The sequence below is a fragment of the Triturus cristatus genome, chromosome 1_1 (assembly GCF_964204655.1).
Source record: "Triturus cristatus chromosome 1_1, aTriCri1.1, whole genome shotgun sequence".
NCBI classification, from domain to species: domain Eukaryota; kingdom Metazoa; phylum Chordata; class Amphibia; order Caudata; family Salamandridae; genus Triturus; species Triturus cristatus.
This window is the reverse complement of record NC_140579.1, coordinates 111865699-111880643: the sequence shown is the minus strand read 5'-3', so window position 1 is coordinate 111880643 and position 14945 is coordinate 111865699. Positions and strand designations below refer to the sequence as shown.

The following is a 14945-nucleotide window of genomic DNA, read 5'->3' as shown; positions in this document are numbered from 1 at the left end:
CCTACTCCTGCGGCAGCCAGACGGTTCAGAAGGATGTTATGAGAAACCGTATCAAAGGCTGCCGACAGGTCAAGTAGGATTAATACAGCTTTCTTACCCTGGTCCAAGGCCATCCGAAGGGTCTCTGCTGTAAACAGCAGGTCAGATTCGGTAGAATGATTAGATCTGAACCCTGACTGATTGGAATGCAGAATATTATTTTCTTCCAAGAAACTCGTGAGCTGGTAATTCACGAACTTCTCAGTCATTTTGGATAGAGCAGGGAGCAGGGATATTGGCCGTAAATTGGAGAGGGTGGTCGGGTCGGCTAATGCCTTTTTTTGAAGAGGCTTAAGAGCAGCAAGTTTCCGGTCGTTTGGAATATCCGCTGTGGCTAGGGATGAATTAATGATCCCATTGATAATGGGATTCATTACTGTGGCTAGGGTATGTAGGACTGATGAGGGACAGGGATCAAAAGGCGAGCCCGATTTACAGGCAAAAATGGCCTTTAAAGAGTCTTCTAGCGTTACGTGAGAGAATATTTGCAGAGTGGCTGTACTTTCCTTGCTCTCAGTGATTTCTGTGATTTCTATAGTGGACGATGTTTGGGGGAAAGTCTTAACAATGTCCAGGATCTTATTTTCAAAATACACTGCAATTTCATCACAGAGTTTCTGGGATGGCGGTATTTCCTGCCGAAGAGGACTGACGGATTAGTAAAATCCTTGACTATTTTAAAAATTTCTTTTTCCTTATTGCCTTGGGCTGCCATAGAAATGGCCTGGAGAAAATGGGCTTTCTTAGCTGATTTTATGTGAGCATGATAGATTCTTCTTGCTTGTTTGTAGATGTCCCGAGCAGAGGCTTCATATAGCCTGCGCCATCTCCGTTCCAGTTTTTTTTAACTCTGTCAGTTCTGATCGTAAGGCAGATGAGAACCAAGGGGCTCTCCTCTTTGTAGTTCTAACATTAGAACTTGAGATCTGAGACCTAATAGGGTCTAATTGGTGACCTACCCTGTTTAACCAATCACAGAAACCTTGATTGTCTCCAGTTGTATTCCCTGTTGTCCTAGGTGCACTAGATATAAGAGATTCAATCAAATCAGGTCTCTTGGATAATTTCTTCCAATTAGGTTTACACAAGAACTTGGAAGTAGGTTTCTTGTTAAGATTCGGTATCATAGTTTTGTGGTTTAATGAAATATGAAAAGGTATGAAAAAATGGTCAGACCAGATCTGGGGACAGGGTGATTTTACAACAAGTTTGGTGGAGTTAGAGCAAATACAATCCAAAATGTGACCTCCTGAATGTGTACTTTCATGGGTCAATAGGGTGAGTCCCAGGACATTGATAGTCTCCATAAAGCTGTCAACTCCAGGAGTAGAAGGAGAATCAAGATGCAGGTTTAGATCTCCTAACACAGTAAAATTAGAAAATCTAAGCACTAAATCACTTAATATGTTTCCCAAGTTGTCAAGGAATTCCTTCGCTGGGCCTGGGGGGCGATAAATCAATACCCCAGAGAAGGTGAACGAGTCATGGATGGCCAGGGAGAAGGCTAATGCTTCAGCTCCTTTAATGTCTACCAACTCGTAGGAAGAGCATTTTAAGGAATTGCGGTGAATAATAGCAATGCCTCCTCCTCGTTGTATGGGTCTATCTAGCCGCTGAATTGAGTAGTCCTGTGGTAAGGCTATGGCTAGATCTGGATTACACCATGGCTTCAGCCAGGTTTCGGTAACCAACATCCAATCTAGCATATTGTCAGAGATCAAATCATGAATATTCTGGGCGTTCTTACAGATAGAACGGGCATTGATAAGGCCACCTCGAAGAGCTGTTGGATGAGCAGGAATCTTATAGTGCGTCCGATGGGGTGCGAGAAGTGGCAAGGCATCCCTGGGCAACATGTTCGACATACACAAAACGGCAGATGCAGAGATTAAACACCTACGATAGGGGTCCGCCTCCACGCCTCCGTGACGCTGACGGGCGCAGACGGGCAGGACTCTGGCCTGACTCAGGCACGAGTCAGGCGCGACCGCTGCACGTTACCGCTGCGCGAGCTGAGGGAGGGTTAAATAGAGACTCCCCACACGTTCAACTGAGCACTAGAGCACTCAGTGCAATGGCACCACCCGCTAATCTAGTCCCCCAAGATGGCGGCCAAAGTGCAGTGATACGGTGATGCAATCCGCTAAAGTAGCGGTGAAGTCACAATTTACAGTGCAGGAGTGTGGGCGGCTGAGAATACAATTAAAATCAAGGTATGAACAAAGCAACTAACTAAAATACAAAACGAGGAATAATTGTTAAAAAACGCTAGTAAAATGTGTTACGACAAGCGAAGCGCTAGCGAGTACAAAGCGCCGTAGTTGAATGGCTGGCTATCCCTTAGTGCATGAACTAAGCGGTCAGCTTAAATAGAGACTCCCCACACGTTCAGCTGAGCACTAGAGCGCTCAGTGCAATGGCACCACCCGCTAATCTAGTCCCCCAAGATGGCGGCCAAAGTGCAGTGATACGGTGATGCAATCCGCTAAAGTAGCGGTGAAGTCACAATTTACAGTGCAGGAGTGTGGGCGGCTGAGAATACAATTAAAATCAAGGTATGAACAAAGCAACTAACTAAAATACAAAACGAGGAATAATTGTTAAAAAACGCTAGTAAAATGCGTTACGACAAGCGAAGCGCTAGCGAGTACAAAGCGCCGTAGTTGAATGTCTGGCTATCCCTGCAGTAATGCAGTCAGAGCTTTTATCATTTACTTAGAGCGCTCACCATAATAAAAAACACTTTGCATTAATGAACCATTAGGAATATGCTACTTACCAGTATGCATCTGTTCTTGGCATGTAGAGCTGCAGAGTTGTACACTTACCATAGATCGCCATCTGGTGTTGGGCCCGGATGTTTGCAGTTTGTTTTTGTTCTTTGGACAGTCTTTGGAAGTCACGAGTTCGTTGACTCCTCCTTCGGTCCGTACTGCGCATGGGCTTCGGCTCCATCCTCAGATTGTTTTTCGCCAACAGGGAAATGATGGAGCGTAGTAATAACAGTGAGAAACCCATGTGTGTTGTATCTAAATAAGATGTACTGGAACGGATACAGGTAGCCGGGGAGGCGGGTGGCCGTGTACAACTCTGCAGCTCTACATGCCAAGAACAGATGCATACTGGTAAGTAGCATATTCCGTTCGAGGCATAGGAGCTGCAGATTGTACACTTAGCATAGATTATATAGCAGTACCCAACCTTAGCGGCGACCACCGGTATCCGTTGCAGTGGTTTGAAAAAGTGTCTTTAGTACAGCCTGGCCCACCCTAGCTTGCTGCTTGGAATGCACATCTACACAGTAATGTTTTGTGAAGGTGTGCGGTGTAGACCATGTGGCTGCTTTGCAGATGTCATCTAAGGGTATATTCCCTAGAAACGCCATAGAAGCCCCTAACTTTCTTGTAGAGTGGGCTTTAGGCGGAACAGATAATGTTCTTTTTGCCTTTTGATAGCAAATTTGTATGCACTTTACAATCCACCTAGCTATCCCTGATTTAGAAATGGGGTTGCCTTTATGTGGTGGAGAGAAGGAAACGAACAATTGTTTAGTCTTCCTGAAGGGTTGCGTTCTTTGTATGTAGTATAGCAAAGCCCTTTTCACATCAAGTGTGTGTAAGGCCCTTTCCGCAACAGATTGGGGTTGCGAGAAGAAGACAGGTAATTCCACCGATTGATTGAGATGGAAGGGGGAAATGACCTTGGGCAGAAACTTCGGATTTGTGCGAAGTATGACCTTGCTGTGATGTATTTGTATGAAGGGTTCCTGTATAGTGAACGCTTGTATTTCACCAACCCTTCTAAGGGAAGTGATAGCTACGAGAAAAGCTGTTTTCCAGGTGAGAAACTGTAGCTCACATTTATGCATTGGTTCGAAGGGCGGACCCATTAGTCGTGTAAGAACTAAATTTAGATTCCATACAGGGGAAGGTGGTGCCCTGGGAGGAATTACTCGTTTAAGGCCTTCCATAAAGGCTTTAATAGCGGGCACTCTGAAGAGTGATAAATGCTGTCTGTTTTGTAGGTAAGCAGCGATCGCTGCTAGGTGTAGGCGTATGGATGAATATGCCAGGTTACACCTGTGAAGATGGAGCAGATAGCATATAATGTGCTGTATGGATGCATCTAAAGGGTTGATTGTATTGTTACGGCAGTAAATTACAAATCTTTTCCACTTTGCGGCATAGCATGCTCTAGTGGTAGGACGTCTGGCTTCCATGATGATGTTCATGCAATCAGGGGGAAGGTTAAGGTATCCGAATTCTAAGATTTCAGGAGCCAGATCGCCAGGTTGAGCTGAGCTGGGTCCGGGTGCCTGATTTCTCCATGATTCTGGGTTAGGAGGCATGGGGATAGGTGCAGTTTTTGATGTGGTACCACTGACAGTTGTAGTAGCGTGGTGTACCACGGCTGCCTGGCCCACGTCGGAGCTACTAGAATGAGTGTGAGGGAGTGTTGTTGTAGCTTCCTTACCACTAATGGAATTAGTGGGAGAGGTGGAAAGGCGTATGCAAATCTGCCTGACCAGTTCATCCATATCACATTGCCCTTGGACAATGGGTGTGGGTATCTGGCGGCGAAGCTTGGGCATTTTTTGTTTTCGTGGGTGGCGAAGAGGTCTATCTGAGGATGCCCCCACTGTTGGAAGAATGGGTGAAGAACTTGTGGATGCAGTTCCCATTCGTGTAGTTGTTGCGTTTGTCTGCTGAGCAGATCTGCCATGGTGTTTTGTACGCCTGGAACGTGCTGTGCCAGGAGAAAGATGTTTTGGGGAATTGCCCATCTCCATATGCTCTGGGCTAAGCGGGAGAGCTGGGGAGAGTGTCCCCCCCCCCCTGTTTTTGGATATAATACATTGCAGTCATGTTGTCTGTGCGAATGAGGACTGCTTTGCCCGAAATCTGTTTTTGGAAAGATTTTAGGGCTAGAAAGATCGCCAAGAGCTCCAGATGGTTGATGTGGAGCGATTTTTGCTGTGGCGTCCATAGACCTTGCATCGTGAGGTGCAGAGAGTGATGTGTGCGGCCGTCCACCAACACCAGATCCGTCAGCTGACCCTGGGCCTGGTTCCACTGTTGTGCTAGGCACTCTTGAAGTGGACGCATGTGGAGTTTTGCATGGGGCACTATGAAGATGCAAGACGCCATCATTCCTATGAGCTTCATAAACACTCTTGCTGGAAGAGAGTGTTGGGGAAGGAATGTTTTGCGTAAGGCTTGAATGCTTGTGATTCTGGCTGAGTTTGGATAGGCAATACCTTTGGAGGTGTCTATAGTGGCCCCGAGATATTGCTTTGTGTGAGATGGTATGAGGTGGGACTTTTGGTAGTTCACCGTGAAGCCTAGCTGGTGGAGCAGTTGGATGGTGCTGTTTGTATGTTGCACACATTGGTGGTAGGACGCGGCTTTTATCAGCCAGTCGTCTAAGTAAGGGAAGACGTGAATATGTTGACGTCTGAGGTGTGCTGCTACTACTGCTAGGCATTTGGTAAACACCCGTGGTGCGGTGGTGACCCCGAAGGGGAGAACCGTGAATTGGTAATGCTGCCCGTCCACCACGAACCTGAGGTATTTCCTGTGAGAGGGGTGTATTGTAATGTGAAAGTATGCGTCTTTCAGATCCAAGGTTGTGAGAAAGTCTCCCTGACAGAGGAGCGGGAGGACTTGTTGTAGGGTGACCATGTGAAAATGGTCTGAATGTATGTAGGCATTTAGAGGCCGGAGGTCCAGAATGGGCCTGAGGGTCCCGTCTTTCTTTGGTATTAAAAAATATAGGGAGTAGACCCCTAGATTTTGTTGATGGACGGGGACCTGCTCTATAGCGTGTTTTTGGAGGAGGGAAGAGTACCTCCTGTTTGAGCAGTGTGGAATGTTCCTGAGACATTGGACGGTGCCTTGGTGGGATATTGGGTGGGGTAGATGTTAGCTCGAGACAGTACCCTGACCGAATAATTTGGGTCACCCATTTGTCCGATGTTATGGATTCCCATGCGTGGATAAAGTTTTGTAGTCTGCCCCCGACCGGAGTGGGATGGTCTGGGGGGAGCGGAGGGAAGTCATTGTGCGGGCGGGGTGGCAGAACGGGTGGTGTTAGTTTTGCCCCTGCCCTTATTGTTGTTGCCTCTGTAACCACCCCTTTGGTTGCCCTTTGAAAAGGTATTTTGAGGAGGGGATTTGTAGGAGGTAGAGGCGCTATCGGTGGAGAAGCCTCTGCCTGTACCACGAAAGGACGAGCGTCGAAAGGAACGTTTAGAGGCTTGTGTTTGGAGTGCCCCCATAGACTTTGCTGTGTCTGTGTCCTTTTTCATCTTTTCCAACGCTTCGTCTACCTTTGGCCCAAAGAGAGTTTGCTGGTCAAAGGGGTGATTGAGTATGGACGCCTGGACTTCAGGCTTGAACCCTGAGATCCTGAGCCAGGCATGGCGACGAAGCAGGACACTGGTATTTATGGCTCTAGAAGCAGTGTCGGCTGCATCGAGGGCACACTTAATGGAGGTGTTTGTAATTAGTTTACCCTCCTGTATTAGTTCATGAGCCCTACGCTTGTGTTTCTCGGGAAGGTGTTGCATAAGAGCCTCAAGTTCGTCGTAGTGTGCTCTGTCATAGCGCGCAAGTAGCGCTTGTGTGTTTGCAATGCGCCACATGTTTGCAGCTTGAGAGGCGGTGCGTTTGCCAGACGCGTCTAGGAGTTTGGATTCTTTGTCTGGCGGTGGGGCTTCTCCTGAGGACTGGGAGTTAGCCCGCTTTCTAGCTGTAGAGACAACTAGGGAATCTAAGGGAGCAGGGCCCTTAATGTATGCAGGATCTGTGGGTGCCGCCTTGTACTTCTTCTCTATTCTAGGGTTTAGTACCCTGGCCCTGACAGGGTCTTTGAACACCTCTGCGGCATGCTTGGTGACACCCTTAAGCATGGGTAAAATAGATGTGGATTTGTCCTGTATGTCAAATGTGTCCAGTAAGAAGTCGTCTTCCACTGGTTCACTGTGCATGTCCACCCCATGGTAGTGTGCTGCTCTCTGCACTAAATGATGAAACCCTAAGGAGTCCTCTGGAGGAGACAGCCTGGATGGGTATAGGTCGTCCTGAGGCATATCGGGTATATCAGGGTTGTTGTAATCCTCCCATGGGTCTGGGGTCCCCGGTGGAGTGGGATCCATTGGGGCGTCCGCCGGGTAATTGTCCGGGTCCCCGTCGTCCGGATCTGGGGACGGGGTCGGAGAGTAATGAGGTAAAGGTGGCGGAGACCTGGGAGGGGGAGGGGGTGGAAGAGGTGGAGGAGGCAGGGGAGGAGGTAGTGGGGAGGGCACTCTGAGGGGAGAAGTAGCAGAGTCCTTCCGTTTGGGCGGTGGAGGAGGAGCCGGAGTATCAAGGCGTCTTTTCTTGATAATTAAAGTCAATAGCCCAGTCTTTGGATCTTTGGACAGAGTCTTTTGTAAAGGGTCTTGTGTAAACAGAGCCAATAGTGCCGAATCGTCCGTCGGCACCGATGATTTCGGAACCGAGGGCTTTGATGGTTTCTGTGCGCCATGCTTTTTTGGGGCCTCCGGTTTTTTCGGCGTCGAGGGAGTTTTCGGCGCCGGAGCGTCGGTGCCGACTGATTTGTGTTTGTGTTTGGTCGGCGCCGAGAGTCCAGGCTTCGGCATCGGTGGCTTCGGAGTCGAGCTGGGTATTACTTTCTTCGGTGCCGGATGCTGTTTTTCGGCACCGGGCGTCGGCTGGCTCGATCCCGAGCTGCCGTGAGACTTTGGAGGCTTCGACACCGGGCCCGAAGGTGGGGTGATAGAAGCTTTGGTCTTGGTTTTGCCCAGGCCAGCAGGCGAGGGTGTAACCTGAGTCTCTTTGGTTTTGGGCGCGGGGGTGGGAGGGGGCACAGTACTCACGACCCGCTGCGCCGGTGTGATGTCCTCCACGTCGGAGTCGTCGGCCTCGGAAGCGCTGACGACGTCTTCCTCCTGCTCGGTGTGTATTTGCCCCGAAGCTTCGGCGCCGTCTCCGAAGAGGTCCGGTGGAGCTGCAGACGATGAGTGCGCCATGGTGCGTCGAGCTCTTCGATCTCGGATGGTCTTCTTCGATCGAAAAGACTTACAGGCGGGGCAGTCTCTGGCCTCGTGTTCTGGAGAGAGGCAAAGGTTACACACCTGATGGAGGTCGATGTGGGGAAATTTAGACCCACATTTTGGGCACTTTTTGAACGGAGTCCTTTCCATCGGCCGGGACCGGAGTCGAGGAGGGCCCGAAGGCCGGTGCCGATGTACGGGATGGAGAAAGTGCCGCTTCGAGAGATGAAGATGATGATGAAGAAACTCGAAGAAACGAGGATTTTCCGTCGAGGCTGGAACCGTAGAAGTTCGAAGCCGGAGCACGAAGTATCACATCCGAGCCCGATGGCGGAAAAAAACAATCTGAGGATGGAGCCGAAGCCCATGCGCAGTACGGACCGAAGGAGGAGTCACCGAACTCGTGACTTCCAAAGACTGTCCAAAGAACAAAAACAAACTGCAAACACCAGATGGCGATCTATGCTAAGGGTACAATCTGCAGCTCATATGCCTCGAACATACAATTTTGAACAACATTAACACATGGACACAAATAATTCCTTCACTGCAGACAGTGCCCTTCCCTGAGCCATAATGTGGTACTGTAAACTGGCAGCCAAAGGGTTTGTGCTGCAGGGCGTTGGGCCTACTTGTCCCAAAGACAAAATACACATGAAAACTTGTTGCCTTTGACCCCAAACCATATGTCCTGTGCCTCGGGCTACTGCAAATCAGCTTAGCGGATCTCTTACACTATCTGAAGAAATAGGGGAAAGCATAAACTGATTCCTCAACCAATACAGAAGGTGAGCATCTTCTAAGCTTTTCAGAGTCATAGTTCATTGAGCCACGAAAGATGGTTCCCCTTTCGACCAACAAATAACAGATTTAGGGACGTGCAAGATAAAAAGGAAACATGCTCCTTTTTCAAGTTGTGGATAAATCAGATTCACTTTCTGACTCTTCCTGCCAATCTAAGAGACCAGAGACACTCGCACAACAATCTGTATATAGTCTAAAGCATACCCTGCCTCACCTTATCCACTTTGTGGTAGCAGATCAAGCCGTCTGGACCAAGAAAGAATGTGGAATGGGCATCGTAGCTTCTGTAAAACAAAAGGGACCCAGTGAAAGGAGCAAACGCAGCACAATTCATCGAAGAGCAAGAGTTTATCTCTCCCAACTCCTGAACAAACTGATCATGTTCGAATTCAAGACTAGAATGACCAGATCTTTGCTGAGCACCCGACGCTACAATCCCCAGAGAAACCTGCTGACCACACTTACCTGTACAGTTCTGTCTTATCTTTCTTGTAGAAGCGGAACATTAGCACATGGAAGGGAAGCCCCGTCACTCGCCACCGAGCTTGGACACTCCAGTTTTCAGGATGCTGCGTCAGCTTCAGCACCTCCATCTGGACATCGGCAAAGTAGTTCCAGGCCAGGAAGCGCAAGAGCGTCAACACAACCTGGTACATAGGGCGGCCACTGGGAATGAGAGGGAGAACAATGAAGTACTTTATTAGAGGCCAACAACTACCAGTATCAGCTTTGTTGCTGCTATCAGCGAAAACATATTTGATAGTTAAATCAGCCCAGTACAAATCAATGCCAGAGGTAGAGGGAATCGAGTCCCGCTTTCTGTAGTGCCAGTGCCAAAGTCACCACCCTGCAAGGTTATGTAATCATAATAAAGCATAGCTCGAGAGTCTATCAAAGACATTGCGCTTCAAAGTAAGTATTCTTGGTAAGTAATGAAACTATGAAGGGAAGGAAAACAAGCATTGGCATAGCCAATAGGTCTCGCTTTTGGGACCTTATAAGTATTTAGTTATGCAGCACAATATCCATGGTGCAACAACACCAACTGTTGCATGGCTAAACACTTATAAGCTCCCAAAGGCGAGACCTATTCGCTATGCCAATGCTTGTTTTTCCAAAATTTCCCACTCTGTGAACTGGAGAGGGGGAGAAGGGTCTGAGTGAGCAGGGTCATTTTGAACTGGGGGTGGGGGGGTGGGGAGGTGGGGGTAGTATGCAAACTGAAGTGGATTCTTGAGGGGAGAGGTCTTGTGAGTTGAGGGTTCTGCATACTTGCCTGGCGCTACGTAGGGCATTCTGACCCGAAGAGGTAGCCAACTGCGGTTTCTGAGCGCTAGATTGAGAGGTTTTGTTAACTGTGAATTCTTCAAGCAGGAGTCTTTGTGAGTGGAAAATTATGCAGTTTCTGTTATATAGAGCGATGGAGTTTGGAATCTGGAGACGTAATCGGGGGTGGGCCTTTTTACCCGAGGTGCTAAAGGGGCCCCAGGGAACTGGTCAGATGGTGATGACTTGAAGAGACTGTTCAGGGTTAAAACTACAGTTTGGGAATAACACGTCAGCACTGAACAGAAGGAGGGATAGACGCACAAGAGGGGGAGGGACAAACTAATGGAATAACAGGAGAGGGCGAGGGAGTTGTGGGAGGAAATATATGCCCTTCTGTTTGGCGATACGTGTCTGAAATACGTGCCAATTAAGTGCTCTGCATTATTATAGCGTACACAGCAGTGGGAGTGTAAGGGAAGAGAGTATGTGGCGAGGGGGGTAGTATGCAAGCTGAAGGGGCCCATTATAGCGTACACAGCAGTGGGAGTGTAAGGCAAGAGAGTAGGTGGCGAGGGGTGTTAGTATGCAAGCTGAAGGGGCCCCAGGGAACCGGTCAGATGGTGATGTCTTGAAGAGACTGTTGAGGGTTAAAAACTACAGTTTGGGAATAACACGTCAGCACTGAACAGAAGGAGGGCTAGACGCACAAGAGGGGGAGGGACAAACTAATGGAATAACAGGAGAGGGCGAGGGAGTTGTGGGAGGAAATATATGCCCTTCTGTTTGGCGATACGTGTCTGAAATACGTGCCAATTAAGTGCTCTGCATTATTATAGCATTCACAGCAGTGGGAGGGTAAGAGAAGAGGTGGCGAAGAGGACGTTAGGGTGCGTTGAAGGGGCGGAGAGACGGGCGGAAAAGGAAAAGTGTGGGCGGGAATAGGAGGAGAGAGGGCGTTCAGGAGGCAGAAAGAGGGCGGAAGAGGAGAGGTGGAAAGAAGGTGGCAGCCTGAGGGTAAGTGCAGCGTTCGAAGCGCATTATTAACACAAGTGCGGCTAAAGCGTCTTTTTTTTAACACAGAACAAAATGCTGTATGGTGCTCTGTAAAACATGTTAGCGCCACCTGGTGTATTTCATGCAGTACGGCCCCAGAATTGTTCTGCCAAATGCAATGGATCTCCGTCACATAAACAAAGGCAATAAAAACAAGCATTTAAGGGTGCCCGCGAGCGATGCGCTTAATGAGGAAGAGATAGGAAGCCAGATGGCGGAGGTGCGCGTAACCGCAAGCTTTAGGCCACAAGCAAAAGCTGTGGTCGGAATTTGAAAGTCCACTCACTAAATGTCTCACCAGACCAGCGCATACGCTGGCTCAGGCGAGACCTAAAAAGCTCATTAACCCTTTAAGCTGCATAACCATTCCTAGAGTTCTATTAACTGTTTCATAGTGATCTCTGAGCTGCCGGACTGCCGTCGTACTGCTGAGCCGCTGCTGAGCAGGGTCGTGACCGTAACGCCGTACCTGTAAAGAACTACGTACCTGCAAGTTGCGAGCCCCGTGCCTCGAGCATAGGGAAGATCTTGCGACTGTGCTCAGCAGCTCGGAGGTCGACAGAGGAAGCGGCGTAAAGCCGGCTTTTCCTTTAAGAGGGCTAACGGCAATGTGAGGCAACGAGTGGAAGAGCAGGCTAGAGCCGTGGTCCCTCCCGTATGCCCAGAAGTGGTCGGCGTTAGGCCGTCGTGTCAGGGAGGTCCGCTTCACCCCCCCCAGCACTCCTACGAGAAGCACAGCTCTGCACAGGATTTCAAGCCACAGTCCTAGAGATTTGATAGGCTGAGGAAACCGTGCAAGGGCCAACAGCACGAACGTGAAAGGGCCAATAATACGATATTTTATAAGGGGGTAAGACCCAATAAGCTCTCAAACCGGTTCAGATAGCCGGCACCGATTGCAGTGACCATCTGGGCTGTGGACGTGGCAGACTAGCGACATAACAATGGCTACGTGAGCCTACGGAGAAGAGAGTTCGAAGAGGCGGTGCCATACTATACAAATTTCCAGCTAGTCTGCCGGTGCACGCCTGTCCACATGCTGCTTACTGGCCAGTTATTTTCCCCCCTTGCATGAGCGCAGGGGAGCGGGGGATAGGGTGGAGGATTTACTATGACAGCGGCTATCTCTGCTGGATCGGAGGTGAGCATACTCTCTCTAAAAGTATTATTCTGTGGTTAAAAGACTTTAATTACTCTATAGCTGCACTTTACCTTGCCTCTGGTAACGGGAGAAACTGTGAAACACGCTTCTGGGGGTACTATAATCCCCATCCCCCATTGCGCCTGGGGAAGCCCGGGCCAAGGGCGGGCCTGTCCACGCCCAGTGGAGGCTGGGATGGGTCCCCTCTCTGACTCATGATATAACAACTCTTGGAAGACAGCATGGGGAAGAAAAAGGTAACCACAATAACAACTGAGGGGGGGCATATCTCTGAAATGGATTCTTTTTTGGTGAAAGCCACCACAGCTATAGATAATCAAATCGCACTGACTGAGAAGAAACTGTCGCTGGGTGGAGGGGGTAACTAATTATAGGCTACGGTTGGTTATAAATAATAAGGTACTGGAAAACAGTGACGCACGGGAAGGGGCAGGGGCTGTTGGGACAGACCACTTGGATCAATTAGCAGCGTCTTTTCCATCTCCGCGCCCTGTACTCTCAACTACAGCAAAGGGAAAAACACTACCTAAAAGGAAAAGAGCCTCAAAAACTGAATACACCCAAAAAAGCGAAAAAGATCCAAGGAAATCGACCACAACCTTAATTGCCACAGAGCATGTACCCCAGCAAAATGTGCCATCTATGATGATGCAGCGATCGCTTGAAGAGACTAACAGAAACTAACAGCCTTGCTACAGCCTATACTATCACGTCTGACTGCAATAGAAGGAATGCGAATTTGACATCTTGGGAGCAGACATGAGCTGCTTTAGGACCCCATTGAGCGAGAGGACCCTATTCCCAGCCGCCCATAATAGCTCCCACGAAAGACATAAAACGAGGAATTTTAATGCTACTAGAGGAGTTTGTGCTTACCACCTGCTGCATGTCCTTACGTGATAATATTGGTTAATGTCCCGACTCTTTCATCAGACCAACAGGAAAAAACTACCCAATTGGTGGACAAATCGAGACACTGGTTAACAAAGACCGCAAAACTTCCATCATTTGTTTATGACAAATTAATCATGGCAAGAAGAATTTCTTGGGTAGGCAACTCTAAGAAAGTAATTGAGGGAGATTGTGTAGTACTGAATTTTAATAACGCATATCTAGTAGGGGAAATTATACTAGCCCGACTCCCCAAAGCAGAAACATCAAGCTCACAGATCTATGCCGTCCCACTGGGCTGCTTTTATAAAGCCACTGTTCCCACATAGACCCCTCAGGTTTAGAACTCCATCACAGGGGAGCAACGAAAGGTGTTACACACTAAGGGGCTATAACCATTCTTTATTTACTTCTAATAGATACGCAGCTCTATCGGACCTAATTAGTTGCGATTGACTACCCCCAAGTGGGACACCAGAAACTGGCTATGATAAGGAAGAAAGCAAAAGGCTCTAAGCCCCCTTACAACCTCCGGTAATGGTAAACCCAATTGCATCTAGGGAAAGGGCTGATGGGATCGGTCAAACGGCTATTGAGGTTAATTCTCCCTTGATAGCAATACACCGTAGCTCCTAGGATTTTACATCTAGTATAGAGTTGGCAAGAGTCATACTAGAAACTAACATTTATCATACCTTGATTACTCGGAATATAGCTGGATACAAAAACAAACAAGCATTTACAATGCAACGGTCTCGGCATTGTTCAAGTTAGAGCTATTGGCATTGCTCATGACATTATTTTTGTTTATGTTTTTGTTTTTAAAACATTTCAAGAAACGGCATTGCTATTTACAATGTCAATAGCTTAATCACTCAAATTAGTATGGACACTCCCTTGAACTAAAAATGTGCAGAAAGAGCCCATTTTGGAACTGCCCAAGACCCGAATGTGTATTTGTCCGAAGTCATATGGTTTGGATTTGGTAGCAAACATCTGATGCCAATATGCAGTCTGAGTTCAAAATGTACAACTGGCAGGCAGTGGCGGGCATTTGTGAAATCACTCGGCCTTTATGCGTCGGATTGAGCAGACATGAATCCGATGACTACATCCGAATGTGAAACACAAATTGTGAAAAGCATGTCCTTCATTTGATTTACTCGGGTGTTGGCCTTTAACACACTATTGTATGCTCATAATTATAGACAATATAGATAGGTATGTAACACTTTCTCCTTACATTCAGCTTCCTGTAAGAAAATTGAGAGTAATAGTGTATAGGAATTATTAATTGTTCTCACCAGTATGTTCATCCCGTTAAAAATGTGGTGTGCTTGCCCTTGAATTTAAGCCATGCAACCCTTGACCCGTGCTCTACCCCAGCCTGCCCACCTTTGAAAAATTCCATAATTTAAGTGACACACATTCCCATCCGTTTCTTAATAGTGTCATTGAGTCCACATGTCTTGTAGTTCCGCAGCAGAGCAGGACTAAGAAATCAAACAAGCCCTTTGAACCGCGTGACCTTCCAGAAGCCCAGCTCAATGGCGTCATTGTTGCCCATCATAGAAAAAAGAAGTCCATAGAGTACAGAAGATGGCGATAGCAGACCTCGACTCCCTTCAGAGTCATTAAGAAAGCCTCACAAAGTTATAGCAGGATGGAAGA

At 48.1% G+C, this 14945-nt stretch overlaps 1 protein-coding gene across 2 annotated transcripts in view; it reads right to left on the bottom strand.

Annotated features, from left to right (window-relative positions):
• C1_1H6orf136 (chromosome 1_1 C6orf136 homolog) overlaps positions 1-14945 on the bottom strand; it is a 130301-nt gene that overhangs the window by 64960 nt on the left and 50396 nt on the right. Inside the window, exons 4-5 of one of the 2 annotated variants that reach the window (XM_085611266.1) lie at positions 9365-9565; positions 9104-9183 (exon numbers count right to left, since the gene is read on the bottom strand). In XM_085611266.1, coding sequence (XP_085467392.1) covers positions 9104-9183; positions 9365-9565 — 281 coding nt within the window. The remainder of the gene's footprint in view (positions 1-9103; positions 9184-9364; positions 9566-14945) is intronic. The other variant, XM_085611180.1, reaches the window with a different exon arrangement.